The sequence below is a fragment of the Lagenorhynchus albirostris genome, chromosome 9 (genome assembly GCF_949774975.1).
Source record: "Lagenorhynchus albirostris chromosome 9, mLagAlb1.1, whole genome shotgun sequence".
In the NCBI taxonomy this organism is placed as follows: domain Eukaryota; kingdom Metazoa; phylum Chordata; class Mammalia; order Artiodactyla; family Delphinidae; genus Lagenorhynchus; species Lagenorhynchus albirostris.
In genome coordinates, this window is record NC_083103.1 from 51,313,425 (window position 1) to 51,335,761 (window position 22,337).

At 37.9% G+C, this 22,337-nt stretch overlaps 1 protein-coding gene across 4 annotated transcripts in view; it reads right to left on the reverse strand.

The window, feature by feature from the left end:
* Positions 1–3,511: 3,511 nt before the first annotated feature.
* The window catches only part of RAB6A (RAB6A, member RAS oncogene family), a 66,393-nt gene continuing 47,567 nt past the window's right edge, over positions 3,512–22,337 (reverse strand). For all 4 annotated transcript variants that reach the window (XM_060159977.1, XM_060159978.1, XM_060159979.1 and 1 more), the window contains 2 exons: positions 6,575–6,641; positions 3,512–5,568 (listed from right to left, as the gene is read on the reverse strand). In XM_060159977.1, coding sequence (XP_060015960.1) covers positions 5,504–5,568; positions 6,575–6,641 — 132 coding nt within the window. In that variant the 3' untranslated portion in view covers positions 3,512–5,503. The remainder of the gene's footprint in view (positions 5,569–6,574; positions 6,642–22,337) is intronic.

Here is a 22,337-nt window from a genome sequence, read left to right on the forward strand (position 1 = left end):
AACAAAAAATAAACCATCCAATTTAAAAATGGTTAAAGGACTGAACAGACATATCTCCAAAGTTTCTCAGTAAAACAGCCTGCAAGGAACTTAACAAAACAGACATCCTCCAAAGAATATATACAAATGCCAAGTAAACAAGATGTTCAACATCATTAGTCATTAAGGAAATGTAAATCAAAACCACAATGAGATAGATATCACTACACGCCCATTAGGATGGCTATTATTAAAAAAATCAGAACATAAAAAGTATTGATGAGGATGTTGAGAAGTTAGAACCCTCAAGCATTGCTGGTGATAATGTAAAATGGTGCAGATGCTGTGGAAAGCAGTTTAGCATTTCTTCAAAAAGTTATCACTTGATCCAGCAATTCTACTCCTAGATAGAAACAACACAAGTGTCCATCAACAGATGAATGAATAAACAAAATATTGTATATACATACAATGGAATATCATTCAGCCACAAAAAGGAATCAAATCTGATACCTGTTACAACATGGATGAACACTGAAAACATCATGCTGAGTGAAGGAAGTCAGACACAAAAGGACAAATACTGTATGACTCCAGTTATATGTGGTACCTAGAATAGGCAAATTCATAGAGACGGATAGCAGAATAAAGGTTACCAGGGACTGGAGAAAGGGAGAAAAGGAGGGTTATTGTTTAGTTTGCATTTCTTAGAATTTTATATAAGTGAAAACATAAAATATATACATTTTTTGTCCAACTTTTTTCACGAAGGGTAATTTTCTGATATTCAGGTATGTTGTTGGTATCAACAGTTCATTCTGATTTATGGCATACTATTCCACAGTAAGCATGTACCATGATTTGTTTACATAGTCACCTTCTGATGGACATTTGGGTTATTTCAAGTTCTTGGCTAATACAAGTAAAACTGCTATGAACATTTGTGTGCAAGTCTTTGTATAGACACATGCTTTCATTTCTTGTGGGTAAATACTTAGGTGTGGAATAGCTACTATATATAAATGTATATTTAACTTTTAAAGAAACTTCCAAACTGTTTTTCCAAAATCTCATGTAGCTGTGTATGAGAATTCCTAGTTGCTCCTCATCTTTACCTACACTTCGTACGGCCAATCTTTCAAATTTCAGCCTTTCTGATATGTATGTAGTAGTATTTCATTGTGGTTTTAATTTGCATTTCTATAATGACTAATGATATCAAGCAATTTCTATGTCTTTTCTATCAAGTTATGAGAGTTCTTCATATACTCTGAATACTTGTCCTTTATCAAGCATGCAATCGACAAATATTTTGTCTGTGGCTTGTTTTTTGTTCAGTTCTTTCCAGGCTGTCTTATTAAGAAGTAACTCAGTCCCTCATTGGCTGGAGGCTGCCCTCAGCTCCTTGCTGCTGGGCCTCTCTACAGGCAGCTCAAACGTGGCAGATTGCTGCATAAAAGCAAATGAGTCAGATTGTGTGAACAAGACAAAAGCCACAGTCTTTCATAATCTAACCTTCAAAGTGATGTAACTTTTGCTGTGTCCTATTTCTTAGATGAAAGTCACCAGGTGCAGCCTATATTCAAGGGAAAAGGATAATGCAAATGTATGAGTACCAGGAGGCAGATACCATTTCAGAAACTGCATTCAGAAGATACACATATGCCTGTCACAAATACTATCTTCAAAATTCTTTGTTTTCAGTACTTTAATTTTCCTGATTTTCATCTCCCTGGAATTTCTGAATGTTGCTATATATACTATTCTCCTCCTAATCTTTATTTTTCTGTTTCTTTGCTTTCTAATGAAAGAGTTCAATTGAACGTTCTAATTCAATGAATAGAATCCAGTCTACTACTTACCTGTGTTTTTTATTTCAACTATTATATTTTTCACTTAATATATTTGATTATTTTATGATTCTTGTTCCATACTGGTAGTATTTTACCTCTTCAATATTTATCATGCCATCTTTAAATTATTGGTTGTCTTTTCAAGTAGTTCTGCTTCAAATGGTATTCACTTTTTCTTTTGAGGAAGTTTTCAGGTATCCAACTGCTCTGACTTATGAGTCCAAATTCTCCTGGGGTATGGGTTATAACTCTGGGATGGTATACTGGGCAAGGGTCAAAGACCAGAATGTCAAGTTTTAAGATGGGGAAAGGACAAACCTTGGGACAGAGTTCTAGGTACCACAAGACCACATGTATTGTTCCCATTCAGTATCATCTCACCAAACTTTATTTCAAGGCCTTACCTTTAAACCCAGTTTAGGAAGAAGCAGCTCTTGCAGGAGGCAGTCTCCCTAGATCACAGTCCACTAACTGATGCTTTGAAAGGGTAAAGAGTGAGTGAAAGGCCTAAGGCAGGCAGGTTATTCCCCACCTAGTTTCATCAGCTCCTCACTTCTCAGGGATTTTTTATATTTTTTCTGCGCTGCGCGGCTTGCAGGATCTCAGTTCCCCAACCAGGGATTGAATTTGGGGCAACGGCAGTGAAAGCCTGGAATCCTAATCACTAAGCCACCAGGAAATTCCCTCTCAGGGATTTTATACTGCCCTGACATTACCGCTGTGGATACCTGAGCCTGTAGTCTGGGCTGTGGCCTCCATTTCTATAGTACAGGGGAGAGCTGTGGTTTACCCTAAGGCCTGTTTCCACTACTCAACTCCATCTTTGCAGTGAGAAAGTATGGCTGAGGTCTAACATAACTTAAGAACAGGTAGCAGGCTGGATTTGGTGCGAGGGTAGTTTGCCACCCCTGTCCAAAGGCAAAGGTGGAGTTAGGAGTGAGGATGCATAAGCAGAACTTAAACTGCTTTTCTTAACACATCCTATTATTGCCTCCACCAGTGGCCCTATCTTTCTTTTTTTCTTCTTTTTTTTTTGCAGTACGCGGGCGTCTCACTGTTGTGACCTCTCCCATTGCAGAGCACAGGCTCCGTACGTGCAGGCTCAGCGGACATGGCTCACGGGCCCAGACACTCCGCAGCATGTGGGATCTTCCCGGACCGGGGCACGAACCCGTGTCCCCTGCATCGGCAGGCGGACTCTCAACCACTGCGCCACCAGGGAAGCCCAGCCCTATCTTTCAAGTTGCAGCCACTTTCCCTCACCCTCAACAGTTGAAAAGAGTCTTGTGACTCCCCAGGGGTTTCTCAGTTTTGTTGTTGTTTTGCTATTTTTCTGGATTCCACATTCCCTTTATAGTCCTAGGGAGGAAGTAGCATATGGTAATTCATCACTTTGGCAGGAATGGGAAACCAAGTCAATAAATGTTTTCTTTTGTGTTTATTTATACATTTTTTGGGCAGCAAAACTGTGTTTATTAAAAAAAGAATGCACTATGAACACACTTCACTGCTTTGGTTGAAGAACCCCAGCTAAATAAAAAGACCAATATTAAAAGCAGCATTAACTGGTTACTGCCTTAAATATACATTAAAAAGAATCAAATGCTACAGTGTAGGAACACAATCACCCCCATGTCAGAAATCACAACTTCTTCCAAATAAAGAATATGACCCATCGCCATATTGAATTGATATTTATTTCAGGACATGCCATGTCAAAATAAAACAAAAGAGTCAACCCTTGCCTTTAACAATAATATTGTATTATAAAAGCACTTTACAACTCCATCCCATCTTTGAGTACAAGTTACTGGGGTATGTGGGCTAATGATTATCTGAAAGCATTTCTCTATTCAGACCCATAATCCAAGTGCTCTCTGAATATTATAAGGTTGGACAATAAGTGGGAAGTGGAGGAGGAAGAGGGGAAGGAATAAGGTTCTCCCAGTTAAGGGTTTTGTTGCAATGAGGGGATGAGGAAGTATGAAGATATTTTTGTTGCCTTTTCATCCTTATACTGTGTTAAGTAATGCTTACAACATAAATTCAGCAGGCTTTTCCTGAGCTGTAACTCAGAAATTTTCTTCTTGCAAACAATGTATTTACAAATGTATTTATTAACTTACACAGCAATCTCACAATAACTAGTAAAGATTAAAATGGTGCACTCCTAGTATATTTGTTTGCAGTGTTTTAAGGGAAATACATATTGCCATTGTTATGAAGCTCTAAATAAAATATCTAAAAATTGAAAGTAGTTTTAAAAAAGGCAAAGAAATAAATATCACCAAAGAAAAAAGATTAATTGTAGCTTAAATATAAAATTAAATCACTAGTGAATTAAGCAAACTATACAGATCTAATAAAAAGCAAAACTGGATTGAGAGAACATAAAAAAATGCTGAAAAATAAGGCATAAATCTGCATATTAAGTTTTATTTTCATTCTCTCCTTTCCCTCTTCTATGTATGCTTTTTCAGATCTGCCTCTAGGGCTTATAAGAAAACTGTTTCCACTTTCAATTTGACCTCAATTGTCCTGGGCAAAGTATTTGCTATTCTCTTGAGGATTCTTTAGTTGGTAAGGTTTAGATATCATTGTTTCTACTAGTTACAGTAGTTTCGATCAAAGTGCCAAATTTAAATTCTTCCACTGGTTCTTCTTAAAGGAATTTGATTACTACAGTGCCTTGCCTGCACAGCATTTCAAAAAAAAGGAAGAAAGAAAGGAAGGAAGAAAGAAGGAAAGAAAGAAAAGGAAGACAGAAAAAGAAAACCCAAGAGAAATCTATTGCCTAAAAAAGTTTAGTTTTGTTTTTTAAACAAACAGAAGAACTCGATTTTGACAAATTTAAAATCCTGGAAGAAATAGATCTTAGAAGAATTAAATATTTAAAACCTGTTCTGAAGCACTTTTACTTTTCTCTCCCGGAGTCTAACATGTGAAAGAATCATTTGTTTTGGTCAGAAATATATTTTATGTTCATTTACTTGTAAGTACTCAGTATGTTCATTAGGACTCATTCTGAAGACACACCAGAACCTTTTCCTTATTCCAGCACTGCCTACCATGATAGTTGAGTTTTGACCTCAATTAAGGTCTAACTAATTTATATCAGTGCTTAAGAATAATTTTGGATATCTTGAGACAAGTGGTATTGCTAAAACTGAAGGATAATTCCAATGGGCTTGGTCTGACTACTGCTTTGCCCCCTCTTGTTTGTTTTGATGGAGGAAGGACTGGAATAGGAAATGGGGTAAAGAACAAGCAAGTAAAGCAGGGAGAGATCAAGTAGGTAGGCAAGTGCTGCTGTGAACAACTGCTCCTTAACCAAGTCACATACTGTTGAGATTTCCATCATTTTGAAGTACATTCTCATAACATTAAAAAGGAAACAAAAATGTTAAGAAAATGTATCTAATTTTTAAAGTTACCACTGGAATATGCTGCAATTGTTTGGCTTTTTGTAAAATATAAATAATGAAGACACTGACTTTTTTGTGCTTGTGAAGCTAATAGATCATCTCCAAGAGACAGGCAGCAATGCTGAATTGCAATACGTTATTACTGAAGGGAAAAGGTTCAAGCCAATATTCACACTGCAGTCAATGAAAGGGTAAGGGGGCCAAAGCAGTGAGCTTCTGGAGGAAAGTTGAAGATGCCATGGGGGATTAGCAGGAACAGCCTCCTTCGCTGACTGGTTGCTCCTGAGGCTTTTCCAGTTTTATGTCAATCACTGAAACAAAAGCTAAGGAACTATAAATGGGAAAGTACAATTCCAATTCTGCTGAACATCGACAATTCTGCTAAGATCCCCTTCCATTCCTATTTGGCTTCAGAGACTACTCAGCCACTATTTTCTATATAGCTCGCTCACCATATAAGGTGCTCATATGGAATAAACTTGCTTATATCTCCTATATGCAGCAAGGTTCAGAATAAGGTTAATTCCTACTCATGGAAATCTATCCTAAGGAAATTATTCTACAGGAGTAAAAAATCATATAATGATGTTCCTTAAAAAATTATCTATAATAAAAATCTGAAAATAGCCTATAAGAGAGTTCCACAACAGGGAGAGAATTTAATAAATAATGGGGCTTCAACTCTATAGAACACATTATGCTGCTAAAATAAAGGCTTAGAAAACATAAAACATTCAGAAGTGGGAAGAGCTGAATACAAAGTGCTATGAATTCTATGGCTTAATAAAACTGTCTGCATATGGAAAAACACTAGAAGGTAAATATGAGACAAACAAGGAAAATATCAAAATTCTTTTAAATAACTAATATTACGTGTGCTTCATTCTGTCCCATTTCTGAAAGAAGAGGCCACGATAAAGCTCCAAACTTAGTTATCTCCTGCCTATGCCAAGTAGACAGTTCAAATGATAGAAAAAGCAGGGGAAGGAAATATGATATATATTGTGGGGAAAAAGCCCAGAGCCAAGGGATGTCAAAATTAAGAAGCAGGAGGGTGGGATGTTAAGAGTTTCCTGCTCACTAAAAATCAAGCAAGCAAACAAACACAAACCTTCTCACTGATTAATCGTAGTGAGCAGCAGCCTGCAAAGAATGCAACTGGATAACCAGATCTCATTCGTTATAGAAAAACTTTTTGCTCCTAAACCATCAATTCTTGGCTGTAAAAGGCAATGGCATAATATTCCTAAGCCAACCAAGTGGGGCTCTAAAGACTTGTAGTAACAATAAAATTTCCTGATGAAACAAAAAGGATACTGTCTTCTCTGCTTCTGTCCTGTGTGCTTTCCATTCCAGGTAGAGCTGCTGCAACACGTCGGAAGAGCTGTGGAAAAAGAGACGTGATAATTGGGAGGGAAAATTTAGCAAAAGGTATCAAGTAAAGGGATGACCACTGGATGGTTGAGTTAAAGGATATGGCTTCTGGGTTATTCCTTAGACCTTAGCACAATGAAAGCACATTAAAATGTCTATTTATTCTAAAAATGAATATCATGTGAAAACCAGCATGTCAAATACAAAGAGGATCCTTGCTTTCCAACGGGTGAGATTAGACATGAACAAATAGCTAAGAACTAAGGAGCAAAAATATCATTTGAGTCATAAAAACAAACTACTACAGGAACTCAGAGTAAGGACAGAATGTTCATTTAGTTAAACTGTATAGTGGCATTCCTATCTTTTATAATGAGTTAGGTTCTAAAGTTAGCGTACATATGGAGAAAGTCAATCTAGTCAAAATTGCCCTTGATAAATCCTTAGGAAATCACTATGTTAGAAACCACCATACCACACTCAATCCTGGTGAGATGTTCACTTTGAGAGGCATGTGGGAACAGAAACTGACTGAAGGAACAACAGATTCATACTCTCTACTTCATGTCCAATCCTAGCTATCCACTTACTGGGAAGAATGGCAGGTAAAACTGCAGATTATTTCAATCATTTCTTTTTGTTAGGCATGCAGTGTAAAATTCCTATAAATTAAAATGCATATATGATGTTAACTACCTTATACTAAGTACCTGCTTACTTGAGGCACTGTCTAAAGTTCTCTAGGGACACAAAAATGAACAAGCTGTGCTTTTTAGATTCAAGGAGCTCACAGTTTGGCAAAGGAGATAGACTCAAACCATTCCTTGTGTTACAATGCAATGAGTGCTATGAACTAAGGAAGTAGAAAATGATATGGCAATACAGATGTAAGAAGGCCCTACTCAAGAGGCCGAGAAAGATCCTCAGGCAATGACATTTGAGTTGGGATTTAAAGGCAGTTTTAAAGATTTCACATGGTTGAAAAGCATACCATACAAAGCACTCAGAGTTTAAGCACTCCATAAATGTTGCTGAATTAAAATGAGAAGAAACAGAAAGAAGGCCAAAGATGAAAGAATGGAACTATAAGTAATCTGTCTAGGGAAAGAAGTATAGAAAAGTAACAAATCTTTATCTGTAGGCAATAAGTATGATGTGGTAGGATTAAGGAAGATCTGAATAAAAGTATAATTGTCTTGGTTCTGTAACGTTTAGTAGCATTTAGAGATGTGCCAAAGTTAGGCATTAGCCTCAATATTCAACCAAAATCAGCTTTAGACTTAAAATTGCAGAATGCTTACTTGAACATCAGAAACTGTGCACGATCAAAGATCATGTGGTTGTGTAAATTACCATCAATCAAATCAATGTAACATTAATTGTATAAAGGTGGGTCCATTTGGATTAATATATGAATACTCAGTTTCAAATACAGATCAGCACTCTAGGGCTTCCCTGGTGGCGCAGTGGTTGAGAGTCCGCCTGCCGATGCATGGGACACGGGTTCGTGCCCCGGTCCGGGAAGATCCCACATGCCGCGGAGCGGCTGGGCCTGTGAGCCATGGCCGCTGAGCCTGCGCGTCCGGAGCCTGTGCTCCGCACCGGGACAGGCCACAACAGAGAGAGGCCCGCGTACAGCAAAAAAAAGAAAAAGAATAAATGCTGCAATAATTAATGTCTGTGAAAGCTGTTAATTTTATGAACAAAAATAACTTAAAATTTACAAAGGCAAAATGAACACAGAAATAGGTTAATATAGTGCATTAGATAACTTTAGGAAGAATATTATGCCCTTTCAAAACTAGCAAGTGTTTATAATTAATTAATGCATGCAAAGTTGGACAATAATTCTAATCTTTTGAAGTTTTTATATAATAGTATTAGATAATGAATTAAAAGCAGAATGTCAACTTTGTCAGCTCAAAATTTTATGCATCAGGAAAAGTCTAACACCCATTAAAAATCACTTTTCATCCAGAGATAAAGAATATAGAGTATGAAGGAAAAACACATTTTATAGACAATAAGAAAGCCTGAAAAAAAATGTGTTCCCCCTCCAACATCAACTGAAAACAACCATCTATTTAGTACTGCAAACCAGAAATAAGTATAGTGACTACTGGAATAATCTAGCAGCTGACAATGCGGCACTAAACCAAATCTTGTATCCCAGAAATTCGTTCTATAATGGTGATATTCAGTTTTGGCCGCAATGATTTTCAGGAATGGTTAGGTAGTCCAGACCGACTGGAGCACACAATATTTAAAAGGATTAGAATGAAGCTATATACATATATATATATATAGAAAGCCAGACTAAGAAAGACCTGCAAAGAATATGGACTTCATCTGGCAAAGGAAGGCACTAAAAAAAGCAGTGTGCATAAAGACTTCTTTCAATAATTCCAGTGTATTACTATGACTACAAAGACATACAAATCACATATTGAAAGCAAAAGATATTAAGGTGAGATGGCTAAAACCTAAAAGGTGAAGTGTTTACATTCTGGGTAGGCCACTTATGTGACAGGTCATCTTTCTGTTTTTCAATTTTCTCATCTGTAAAATGGGCTTAAGATAATAGTACACTTACCTGACTAGATTACTGTGAAAATTAAGGGAAATCATTATGTAAAATGCTTAGGGCTGATCTTCTACATAGAAACTCTTTCATATACAGTAGCTCTCTTCCTATCAGAATTGAGTATCAGTCGCAATAACCCATGGTCCTGTGGGCTAAGGGAACAGAATATTTTGAAATTCTGCAAGAATTGTAGGACTACAGCAAAGCACCAATAGGCATAAAATCCTGCTTTAAGAAACTATGTAAAACTGACAGGAAAAATGTGGGGGGGTTGGGAGAGATCATCTGAAAATATTAAAGCAGAACTGAAATGTTCTTACTTAGGAAAATCCAGAAATCCTCCCCAAGATCTCATAGCTTGCTCGGACATGAAATATTTATTAAACTGCCTACTTGTTCAAGATACATAATCTTTCTGGCTTCTAAGAATATTTTATCATGGGCTAGCTTAGAAATTGAAATTTTTTTTTCATGGGGGAGGCATAGGGAAGGTCTGTTTACCTTCTGTGAAAATAGAATGAGGTTTACAAGTTTTGAGGTTTTTTAAAAAATTAAAGTAAGTTCTAGTTAGTGAAAAGTACGTAACTAATGAGGTCTTTCAGGGAGGGTATTGTTAGAGTTACATCCATCTATCTATTCTCATAATATAACACAGGAATATCCTCCCCTGCTCCCAGCTCAATCTGTCTAGCTGATAGATCCTTCAGGATCCATTCCCTGATAACTCTGAGAAAAACCTCCCTACCCCATTCCCAGATTTCTTCAATCCCATCATCTTCCAATATAATTAAACACTTCTATATATTCCAAGAGCATCCTGCATTTCTTTTTTTTTTAAATATATTTATTTGTTTGCTTATTTATTTATTTATGGCTGCACTGGGTCTTCGTTGCTGTGCGCGGGCTTTCTCTAGTTGCAGTGAGCAGGGGCTACTCTTCGTTGCAGTGCATGGGCTTCTCATCGCGGTGGCTTCTCTTGTAGCGGAGCACGGGCTCCAGATGCGGGGGCTTCAGTAGTTGTGGCACGTGGGCTCAGTAGTTGTGGCACGTGGGCTCAGTAGTTGTGGCACGTGGGCTCAGTAGTTGTGGCTCACAGGCTCTAGAGCGCAGGCTCAGTAGTTGTGGCACATGGGCTTTGTTGCTCTGTGGCATGTGGGATCTTCCTGGATCAGGGCTCGAACCAATGTCCCCTGCACTGGCAGGCAGATTCTTAACCACTGCGCCACCAGGGAAGTCCCCTGCATTTCTTCTTTCAGAGCTTTTATTACACTGATTATAATGGCCTATTTACCTCCCAGTCTTTCCCTCTAGACTTTAACCACTGGAGGACAAGGCTCATATTTCATCTTTGTTATCCTAGTACCTGACATGCAGTAGATATTCTTGAAAATGTTAGTTGTAACAATGGCTAATGCACGTGAAAACACATCAGAAAGCACACAGTGCAGTACAAATAGTTGATTAGTACCTTTATCCACTGGCTTCTTTGAGTTCACTTCCATCTGAATTCTCAGATAATTCTTAATATTTTTTGGCCGCGCTGCACAGTATATGGGACCTTAGTTCTCCAACAAGGGATCAAACCTCGCCCCCTACACTGGAAGCATGGAGTCTTAACCACTGGACTGCTAGGAAAGTCCCTCAGATAATTCTTTAGGCATGACTATCCATAATACTATTTAGCAGATGATCACAGATTTGAGAAAGCCTTTTTTTATTTTTTTTTGGCGGTACGCGGGCCTCTCACTGCTGTGGCCTCTCCCGCTGCGGAGTACAGGCTCCGGACGCGCAGGCCCAGCGGCCATGGCTCACGAGCCCAGCCGCTCCGCGGCACGTGGGATCCTCCTGGACCGGGGCACGAACCCGTGTCCCCTGCATCGGCAGGCGGACTCTCAAACACTGTGCCACCAGGGAAGCCCAAGCCTGTTTTTTTAAATCAAGTAAAAGAAAAATTAGCAACACTTATGCCCATTGACTCCTCCCGACCCCAGAAAACAGGAAACAAAAGAAATCAATGTACTCAGTTTCTTGTAGAAAAAGGAATTATAAAAGGAATTTTAAATTTACATGCAGAGTGACAGTGAAGGAAAACGCTGATAAACTTCAACTAGATGGAAAAACAAATGCCACTGAATCTCTCCAATAAAATATGAAAAAGGATTTTTTAAAAACAAAGATTCAATTAACACAAGCAAATATAATGGGAGGAAACAACAATTAAGAGGGACCAGAACAGGGACTTCCCTGTTGGTGCAGTGGTTAAGAATCCGCCTGCCAGTTCACGCGGGTTCGATACCTGGTGGGGAAGATCCCACATGCCGAAGAGCAACTAAGCCCGTGCACCACAACTACTGAGCCTGCGCTCTAGAGCCCGTGAGCCAGAAAAAACTACTGAGCGCGCGTGCCACAACTACTGAAGCCCGCGCACCTAGAGCCCGTGCTCTGCAACAAGAGAAGCCACTACAGTGAGAAGCCCGCGCACCACAAGAAGAGTAGCCCTGCTCACCACAACTAGAGAAAGCCTGCGTGCAGCAATGAAGACCCAATGCAGCCAAAAAATAAAATAAATACATAAATTAATTAAAAAAAAAAAAAGAGGGACCAGAACATTAACTGGTAGATCTGAGAAATACACACTTTTTTTTTTTTGCCACACTGCGCGGCTTGTGGGATCTTAGTTCCCTGACGGAATCTAACCTGTGCCTCCTGCAGTGGAAGTGCAGAGTCCTAACCACTGGACCGCCAGGGAATTCCCCAGAGAACTATACACTCAAAGAAAGCAACAAGCCTCCATTATCTACAAAATTAAATATATTCGACACGGAAGAGTAAATGGGTTAACATGACCCCATAGGTCCCCCCACTCTTTTATTTTTACCTTTGAGAATTAGAACTAAATACTTCAGGAAAGCTTTCTTGAAAGGTTATGTGTGAAGTCCTTCCTTCAAGACCAGTAGTTCTCAACACCTATAGTGCATTGGAATTACCCAGGAAACTTAAAAACAAGCAAAACACCAGATGCTTGGGTCCCACCCCCAAACACAGATTCAACTAGTTTGGGTGGGGCTAGGTCCTTAGTACATTTCATTTAAAATTCTCCAGATGAGGGACTTCCCTGGTGGTCCAGTGGTTAAGATTCCACGCTTCCACTGCAGGGGGCACAGGTTTAATCCCTGGTCGGGGAACTAAGATCCCTCAGTGTGGCCAAAAACAACAAAAACCCCCAAAATCTCCAGATGATTCTAATGTGCTGTGAGGATGCTGTAACAATAATCTGTAAGGAGTGTGAAGTAATCAATCAAATCATGTAGGCAAGAAAAAAGGTAATACTGAGTGCTTAACTTTACATATTTTCTCATCATAATCCTTGCAGTAACTTGTGAGGAAGGTATTAATATCTCCATTTTATAGAAATCTAAGGCTAAAGAGAGTATTTGCCATCCACCAAATGAATAGCAGAGCCGAGATTCTAAAGTTCATATTTTTCCTACTACCTTATGTTGCCTAGTATAAATGGAAATTCTTTCTATATGGAAAGCACCGTTGAAAGGGCTGTGTGAAGAGACAGCTAACAATCTTGGGAAGAGGAATTTGCTTTGTGAAACACTATTATGATATACAAAAATCACAGACATAAAAATTTAATCAATGTATTTGAAAAATTTGGTGCTCCCTCAAAATATTTCAATTAAATTATTGGGTTGGCCAAAGGTTCGTTCGTTTTCTTCCGTAAGATGGCTCTGGTAGCACTCAGTTGTCTTTAACTTCATTCGAAATAATTTTGTTAGATTTTATATGACAGCTGTCATATCAGCGTGCATTTAAAAAAAGACATCAAAATTGGTGAATTTTTGTGTAGCCATTTTAATATTGAAGATGGAAGGAAAAGAGCAATATTTTTGGCATATTATGCTTTATTATTTCAAGAAAGGTAAAAATGCAACTGAAACGCAAAAAAAGATTTGTGCAGTGTATGGAGAAGGTGCTGTGACTGATCAAACATGTCAAAAGTGGTTTGCGAAGTTTCGTGATGGAGATTTCTCCCTGGACGATGCTCCATGGTCGGGTAGACCAGTTTAAGTTGATAGCGATCAAATCGAGACATTAATTGAGAACAATGTTACACCATGCAGGAGAGAGATGACACACTGAAAATATCCAATTAAAGCACTGAAAATCATCTGCACCAGCTTGGTTATGTTCATCGCTTATGTGTTTGGGTTACACATAAGTTAAGCAAAAAAAACCTTCTTGACCATATTTCTCCATGCAATTCTCTATTGAAATGTAATGAAAACATTCCATTTTTAAAACAAATTGTGACGGGCGATGAAAAGTGGATACTGTACAATAATGTGGAAGGGAAGAGATCGTGGGGCAAGTGAAATAAACCACCACCAACCACACCAAAGGCTGGTCTTCATCCAAAGAAGGTGACGTTGTGTACATGGTGGGATTGGGGGTCCTCTATTATGAGCTCCTTCTGGAAAACCAAATGATTAATTCCAACGAGTACTGCTCCCAATTAGACCAACTGAAAGCAGCACTCGACGAAAAGTGTCCAGAATTAGTCAACAGAAAATGCGCAATCTTCCATCAGGATAATGCAAGACCACATGTTTCTTTAATGACCAGGCAAAAACTCTTACAGCTTGGCTGGGAAGTTCTGATTCATCTGCCGTATTTACCAGACATTGCACCTTCAGATTTCCATTTATTTTGGTCTTTCCAAAATTCTCTTAATGGAAAAAAAATCCTTGGAAGACTGTAAAAGGCACCGGGAACAGTTCTTTGCTCAAAAAGATAAAAAGTTTTAGGAAAACAGAATTATGAAGTTGCCTGAAAAATGGCAGAAGGTAGTGGAACAAAACGGTGAATACTTTGTTCAATAAAGTTCTTGGTGAAAATGAAAAATGTCTTTTATTTTTATTTAACAACCAAAGGCACTTTTGGCCAACCCAATAAAAGAATCAATTTCACTAACTTATACTATACTTAGGACATCCCAAAATGGGCCAAAAAATGCTTTACAAAAGCCAAGTTCTATCCTTACATAAATATATGTAAGACAGGAAGGAAAAAACTCTAGGGGTTTAAGTTGTTTTAAATAATTATTAAAGGAAAACCCATATTTTAAATGCCAATGATATGCTAAAAGAGGCTTCTGCTATATTAGAAATGACAGAGGACTAACTATGGGGCCAGTACATTTGGTAATGTTTTTTTTAAAATCCTCTCACTTGGATTAACTGAATATCCACTTCCTATAGGCATTCTGGGGCATCCTTCTCAGGATGCTTACCAGAATATTTTCTTTTCCTGGAAAAATGGTATCAATTCCACTCTAACCTCCAGGTGTATGGTATTTTACTTGTAATTTCTAAGGAGAAATAGGCATATTTAAGTTGCAGTGACAGCTACAGGAATTAGCTCTGGGGATGATGACAAGCTGAATATTGGCTCTCCATAGAAACTTTCAAGTTGAATATTTTGGGCTATGATTTTAGGTATTTAATTTAAAGGGGTAAAATGAAGATTTCAAAGTAAAATCATTGTTGCTACCAGTTCTTACCTTTATTATAAGATTAACTAAGTACTTTATAAGCAAGAGGATATTCCATTCTTCAAAGAGTAAGCTAAGTTAATCAGTTCCATCAACATACAGAAAATTTTCCATTATGAAAGTTGTCTTTGTACTGTAAGGGCAGGGAGTGTTTTATACACCACAATTCTCATGATGAGTGCTCAGTATTTGTTAACTTTGATTTTTTGCTAGATCTCTATTTTAATTTTGGTAGCCTAGCATTTCTTAAATGAAAGATTATTTTATTACTGTTTTTTTCTCTTTTTTTTGCAATCAGCTCTTAATGGATCTTTTTGCCTTCCACCCTTACCCTTTTACAGCCTATTTTTCACAGAGCAGCCAGTGATTTCTTTTAAATCCTAAATCACAACATGTCAAATCTCTGATTAAAACCTTCCAACAGCTTCCTATCTTACTCAGAATAAAAGCCTAGAGCCTAAATCCTTGCTACAGCCTACATGGACTTAGACCTCTGTCCCCTAGAACTATCCCTCTGTAAGCTTATTTCCTAACACTTGCCCCCCTCCCTCACTCCACTCTAACTGAACCAGCCTTACTATTCCTTAAACATGCCAAGTACCTTTGAACTTGTTGTTGCACTTGATACTTGGAATGTTCTTCCCTAGATACATAAACAACTTACTTCCTCAATTCCTTTAGATCTCTGTTCAAATATCACCTTATCAGACAGTCTTTTCCTGATTACCTTTTACAAAACATCAATCAATATCTTAACCCTTTCACCAGTACTCTTTATCTCCCTGACCTTACTTTTACTTTTCTCCACAGCACTTATAACCTCATGAAGTATTATATTTTCATTTATGGCCTAACTTTCCATACTAGAATGTAAACTTCATAATGGTATGGACTTAGGATATTTTGCTCACCATTGTATATCCACTGCCTATAACGTAACAGAACTAGGCATGTAGGAGGTGATCAACAAATATCTGATGAGTGAATTGACTTAATAAGAGCATGGTCAGGGACTTCCCTGGTGGTCCAGTGGGAAAGAATCTGTCTTACAATGCAAGGGAAGTGGGCTCGATCCCAGGTCAGGAAACTAAGATCCCATATACCGCGGGGCAACTAAAGCCTGCGTGCCACAAATACTGAGCACACGTGCCTCAACCAGAGCCTGCGTGCCTTAAACTACAGAGCCCACACACCCTGGAGCCTGCGTGCCACAACTAGAAAGAGAAAATCCGCATGCCACAACTAGACAGAAGCCTGCGCGCCACAACAAAAGATCCTGCATGCCTCAACGAAGATCCCGCATGCTGCAACTAAGACCCGATGCAGCCAAAAATAAATAAATAAATAATCTTTAAAAAATAAAATAAAAAAAGAACGTGGTCAATATAATAATTTCTCATTCAACCAGTTCATGTTCACCATGTATGTGGCTTCCTGACATTTAGTGATATTAAAGTCCTACTGTGTTAGGGATATAAAGCACAAAAGGATAAATTAGGGGTATAGATAAACATTACATATTGTATGTAAACTGCCTGGTAGGAAGACAACAAAGAAATGTCTTAAAGTTAATATTTATGACATAATATTTATACAATGCATAGTAGGTCATTTGTATTATGTATTAATTTCTCTTCTTCCTTGGAGTATCATCTTATCTATACAAATCAAATATACACCTCAAGGGTTTAGCTCTTTTGTTGTAGCTTTTTTTAAAAATAAATAATCTTTATTATTATTATTTTTAAATATTTATTTGGTTGCATGGGCTCTTAGTAGTGGCAGGCAGGCTCCTTAGTTGTGGCATGCAAGCTCCTTATAGTTGAGGCATGTGAACTCTTAGTTGTGGCACACATGTGGGATCTAGTTCCCTGACCAGGGATCGAACCCAGGCCTCCTGCACTGGGAGCAGGGAGTCTTATCCACTGCGCCACCAGGGAAGTCCCTTTTGTGGCATTTTTCAAACAAAGCCTTCCTTGATCATCCTAATTGTATATGATCTTATTCATTTCTGCAACAAAAATACCTCCTTGTGCCAGCATTCATTTTACATCTCAATAATTACTGTGGATCTTACTATCTTGTAGCATTTGCTATGCATTTACCATGTACTATCTAGCTTTCACTGCATAATTTTCATGAGAATGTAATTCTTCTCTTCAACTATAAGTTTTTTTGAAGTCAAGAACCATATTTTACATAACTTTATGCTCTCCAAAGAACCTACAGTGGTCTTACATATTGTAGGCACTTGATACGGGTGGAATAAGGTATGTGATAAAGTATAAGATTAAGACCTGCTATGAGCCAAGAACTGTGGTTGACATGGGATTCAGTGGTGTAGGAAAGACACCATCCCTACCAATGCTTAAAATAAATATGTTTTCTCAGCAGGTATAAAATAATTTTCATTCACGCGCGTGCACATACACACACGACTCCACTGTGAATGGTACACAAGTTTTCACTGACTTGTTAGTGCTGATGCCCATCAGCTACCATTAATTTCTCGCAAAGTCCTCCCTTCTCTTTCAAACGAATCTTTTTCTTCTGATAAGCACGGATGATTTTAGAAGTTAAAGATCAAGGAGCATTTCAGTTCCTATTCCATTTTCCAGTACTGTAAAATTAGAGAATATAATAAGGGTGACACCCACACACTAAATACTTCATTAAAAGAATGTACTAATTCTCAGATGAAAAATGAGTTGGAGCCTTAAATAATCACCTTATCATTACCATTTCCTTCAGCAATTTAAACACCAGACAACTTTCATAAAGAAAGCAATATTATTGCTTTTTTAAAAACAAATTTAGAAAAATAAAGGGTAAATTTTTCTTAGGCTGTCTTTTAATGAAATATTGAAAGGATAAAAATCATTATTTAAATATCCTATATACTACAAGTGATCATGTTAGATTATTATTATATATTCTAGTTCTAACCCTGATAGCTTTTATTTAAAAACTACAAAATATTCTTTAAGACAGAAACAAGATTTTAGGGTTAAATGCTTAAAGCAGACTAAAGGGCAAAAGGTTTTAATCAAAGAACATCTTTAAACAATAAGAAAAAGTAGCCATATTGGGTAGGAATAAATTTGTTTTATTTTAAGCCAAAGTTCTCAGGCATTAAGGTCCAATTACTTGAACCACGGTTAGACATTAAATGATGCATTAGTGAAATCTCTCCTAGAATTGTTTAAAAAGGAAAAAGAGCAATAGAGAAAGCCCATTTTAAGCTTTTATTATATATATTATAATCTAGTACATGAGGGAGTGGGGAGGAGGAATCCAATTAGCAGAAAATTAAAAAGACATCTCTGTACATGTAAAGTACAGCTAGATGGTACCTTCAGTACTGATATACATGTCTTATATACAGAAAGACTTCTGTGTACCTCTTGGTGAACAGCATGATTTTGTCAAATAAAATAAGTACAATGCACAATCATCAAAAGTAACTGCATTTTGCAGACACATGGCTGAACAAACATACACAATGCTTACTTAACAGCTCGTAAGACTGTGACTCTCAATGTTTTCCAAGAGTGTGACTGGACTGTAAATTTTACCTGGTAAATTTTTGAATACTAGCACCATTTCTGAATTATGACTGACCTACAACAAAAACTCAAAAGAGGGCTTCCCTGGTGGCGCAGTGGTTAAGAGTCCGCCTGCCGATGCAGGGGACACAGGTTCATGCCCCGGTCCGGGAAGATCCCACATGCTGCGGAGCGGCTGGGCCCCGTGAGCCATGGCCGCTGAGCCTGCGAGTCTGGAGCCTGTGCTCCGCAACGGGAGAGGCCACAGCAGTGAGAGGCCCGCACTTTTTTTCGTGTACCGCAAAAAAAAAAAAAAAAAAAAAAAAACCTCAAAAGGAATTTGAGATTATTTCTTCATAATCACTTCTGTTGATATGTGTTACTCACTGACCAAATAATTTAATTCAAAAACCTACTTACATTAACCTTAGATAAGCAATAACATACAGAATTCAGGAATTCTGTATGGAATTGTGGAACAAACTGGTCTTCTATATTAAATAAAACTAAGTATGTACATGCTAAATAGTCTCAGTTATTTCATTTATCAGATATTTTAATTTTTACCCCATAATTTCAATACAGACTCCAGTGTTGGTAACAGCAGAGTAGCGTATACAGGACTAACACTCTTGCAGATAGCATTTACTAACTGTGGACAACAACTATTTGAAGGCTCTCAAGAGCAACAAAAAGCAGGTACAAACTAGGAGGAATTCACACTAGAAGGGAACCCACACTCACTGGGTGAGGGTCACCTTTATACAGGTTTTCCCAAGAGCCAATCCTAGTTTGAACAATATGGGGTGGTTAGAACTCAAGCAGAAAACTAGAGTTTTACAGGTTTGAGGTGTCAACTGACTACCAGAGTGGCTGTATTAAGGAAGAAAATAACAAAAAGGAGGGAGCCAAGAGTAGGAGCCCTAATATCTACACATAAAATTCCTGCAAATCCTCAGTTACCTCTTTAATGGTACATATGTAGGAGAGATTCCAAGGAGCCCATCTGAAAGCAACAGCTAGAAGGCTGAAAGAAATGAGCAGAGATTTCAGCTACTGCCTGCTCCAGGTATACAGTTTAGAGTTTACAGTTTCAATCCCACCAAGATAGAAAAGCTTGATAAACATCTCAGGCTTTCTATAGATCCACGCAAACAATGCGTAACTTCAAGACTCCACAAGTCCATGGTGATCAGCCAGCAATATAACAACCTGCCATAATACAACCCCAGAATTTAGCAGAGAAAAATAACAGAAACCAGAGTCTCTACGCATACACAATGCCAACCATACAACCAAGAATTACTAGATACACATAAAAAACCAAACCAAAACAAAACAAAAACCGCAGAAAAATCTAACCTAGAGGCAAGAGAAAAAGTAAATAGCCAATAGAAATACACTCTGAATTGACCCAGATGTTGGAATTAGCAGACAAGAATTTCAAAGCAATTACTGTAAATATGTTCAAGAACTCGAAGGTTAACAATGACCATAATGATTGAACAGATGGGGAATTCCGACAGAGAAATGGAAGTTTTAAGAAATAAATGAAAAAAATCTAGGACTGAATTACAATATCTGAAATTATAAATTTACTGGATGGACTTAACAGTTTAAATATGGCAGAAAAAGGATCAGTGAACTTGAAGACACATCAATAATAATTCCTAATCTGAAAAAAAAAAAAGAGAGGGAAAAAGTATCAAAAACAATGAGCAAAAGCCTCAGTGACCAGGGGGCATGGGTAATATCAAGCCATCTAACAGATGTGCCACTGGTATTCCAGAAGAGAAAAGAAGAAAATGAGGCAGAAAAAATACTTTAAAACAACACATTAGGGCTTCCCTGGTGGCGTAGTGGTTGGGAGTCCGCCTGCCGATGCAGGGGACACGGGTTTGTGCCCCGGTCCGGGAAGATCCCACATTCCGTGGAGCGGCTGGGCCCATGAGCCATGGCCGCTGAGCTTGCGCGTCCAGAGCCTGTGCTCCGCAGTGGGAGAGGCCACAGCAGTGAGAGGCCCGCGTACCACACACAACAACAACAACAAAAAAAAAACACATTACAGGGACTTCCCTGGTGGCGCAGTAGTTAAGAATCTGCCTGTCAATGCAGGGGACAGGGGTTTGAGCCCTGGTCCAGGAAGATCGCACATGCCGCAGAGCAACTAAGCCTGTGCGCCACAACTACTGAGCTTGCACTTTAGAGCCTGCGACCCACAACTACTGAGCCTGCATGCCACAGCTACTGAAGCCTGTGAGCCTAAAGCCTGTGCTCTGCAACAAGAGAAGCCACCGTGATAAGACGTCCGCGCACCACAACGAAGAGTAGCCCCCGCCTGCCACAACTAGAGAAAGCCCGTGTGCAACGAAGACCCAACACAGCCAAAAATAAATAAATAAATAAATAAATTTATTTAAAAAACACACAAAAAACCACAACACATTACAAACAGAGAATGATATAAATTAGAGTTCCCTTCTCATTAAAATCAATGGAATCCAGAAGACAATCGAAAGGCGTCTTTAAAGTACTGGAAGAAAAAAATCTGTCAACCCCAAATTCAAAAACTAGCAAAATGTTCTTCAAAATTATTCTTCAAATGGCCTTTTGGAGTATGTGAAAGCAGAGAGAATTTATCACCAGGATACCCCTATAAGAAACAGTAAAGAAAGTTATTTTGGCTAAAGAAAAATACCAGGTGAAACTCAGATCTATAATTAGGAATGAAGAGCACTGGAAATGATAAATATATGGATAAAGAGAAAAGATTATCTTTTTTCTTCTCTTAATTACTGTTTAAAGGAAAAATTAAAATGTTTATTATGGAGGTTTATAATATATGTAAATATAAAATATGACAATAACACGAAGGACAGTGTGCATTATTTCACATGAAATGGTATAATATTAACTCTAGTTTAACCCCTAAGCATCCACTAAAAAGGTTATGAAAAAATTTAGCTAAAGATCAAAAGAGGAATTAAAACACAATATAAAAATATCTGATTAAGACAAAAATGAAAGAGGGACAAGCAGAAAACAAAGAACAAATGGTAGACATAAGTCCTAATACATTAAATCTAAATAAACCAAACACTCCAATTAAAAGGCAGAGGCTTTCAGACTGGAGGAAAAAAAAGGAAGTTCCAACCATGTGCCATCTACAAGAGACCCACTTTACAAAGAAAAAGATATACCATATGAACAATAAGCAATTAGAGAGCTGGTGTGGCCATATTAAGATCAGATAAAGAAAAGGAATATTATTAGAGATAAAGAGCAGTATTTTTTTTTTTTTTAAAGAGCAGTATTTTTTAACATTAAAAAAGTCAACACATTAGGAGGACAGTTAACAATGCTAACATGTATGCACCCAAAGACAGAACTTCAAAACACATGAAGTAAAAGTTGACAGAACTAGGGAATTCCCTGGTGTCCAGTGGTTAGGATTCCGTGCTCTCACTGCCAAGGGCCTGGGTTCAATCCCTAGTCCAGGAACTAAAATCCCACATGGCGAAGGAAAAAAAGAAGAAAGCTGACTGAACTATATACAAAACACATGATACAAATATTGTTGTTGTGGATTTTAATACCCCCTTCTCAGTAACTAATTGAACTACCCTCCAAAATTACTAAGGCTATCTAAGACTTGAACAAGGCTATCAACTGTGTTATCTAAGATTTGACCTCATTTATATTATTTATAGAACGCTGTATCTGACAACTGCAGAAAGACATTCTTTTCCAGCGCACATGGAACATTCATCAAGACAGGCCACATGTTAGGCCATAAAACAAGTCTCAATAAATTACAAATGACTGAAATGTTACAGAGTATATTCTCTGATCACAACAGAATTAAATTAGAAGCCATAACAATGAACAGTATACTAGGAGGAGGGAATTAGTGACAATTCAGTATTACTTACATATGTTTCAAGGCAAAGAGAGATGGGACGACCAAAAATGAAAACAATATAGAGAATTTTTCATAAAGCTCTACTTATTCAG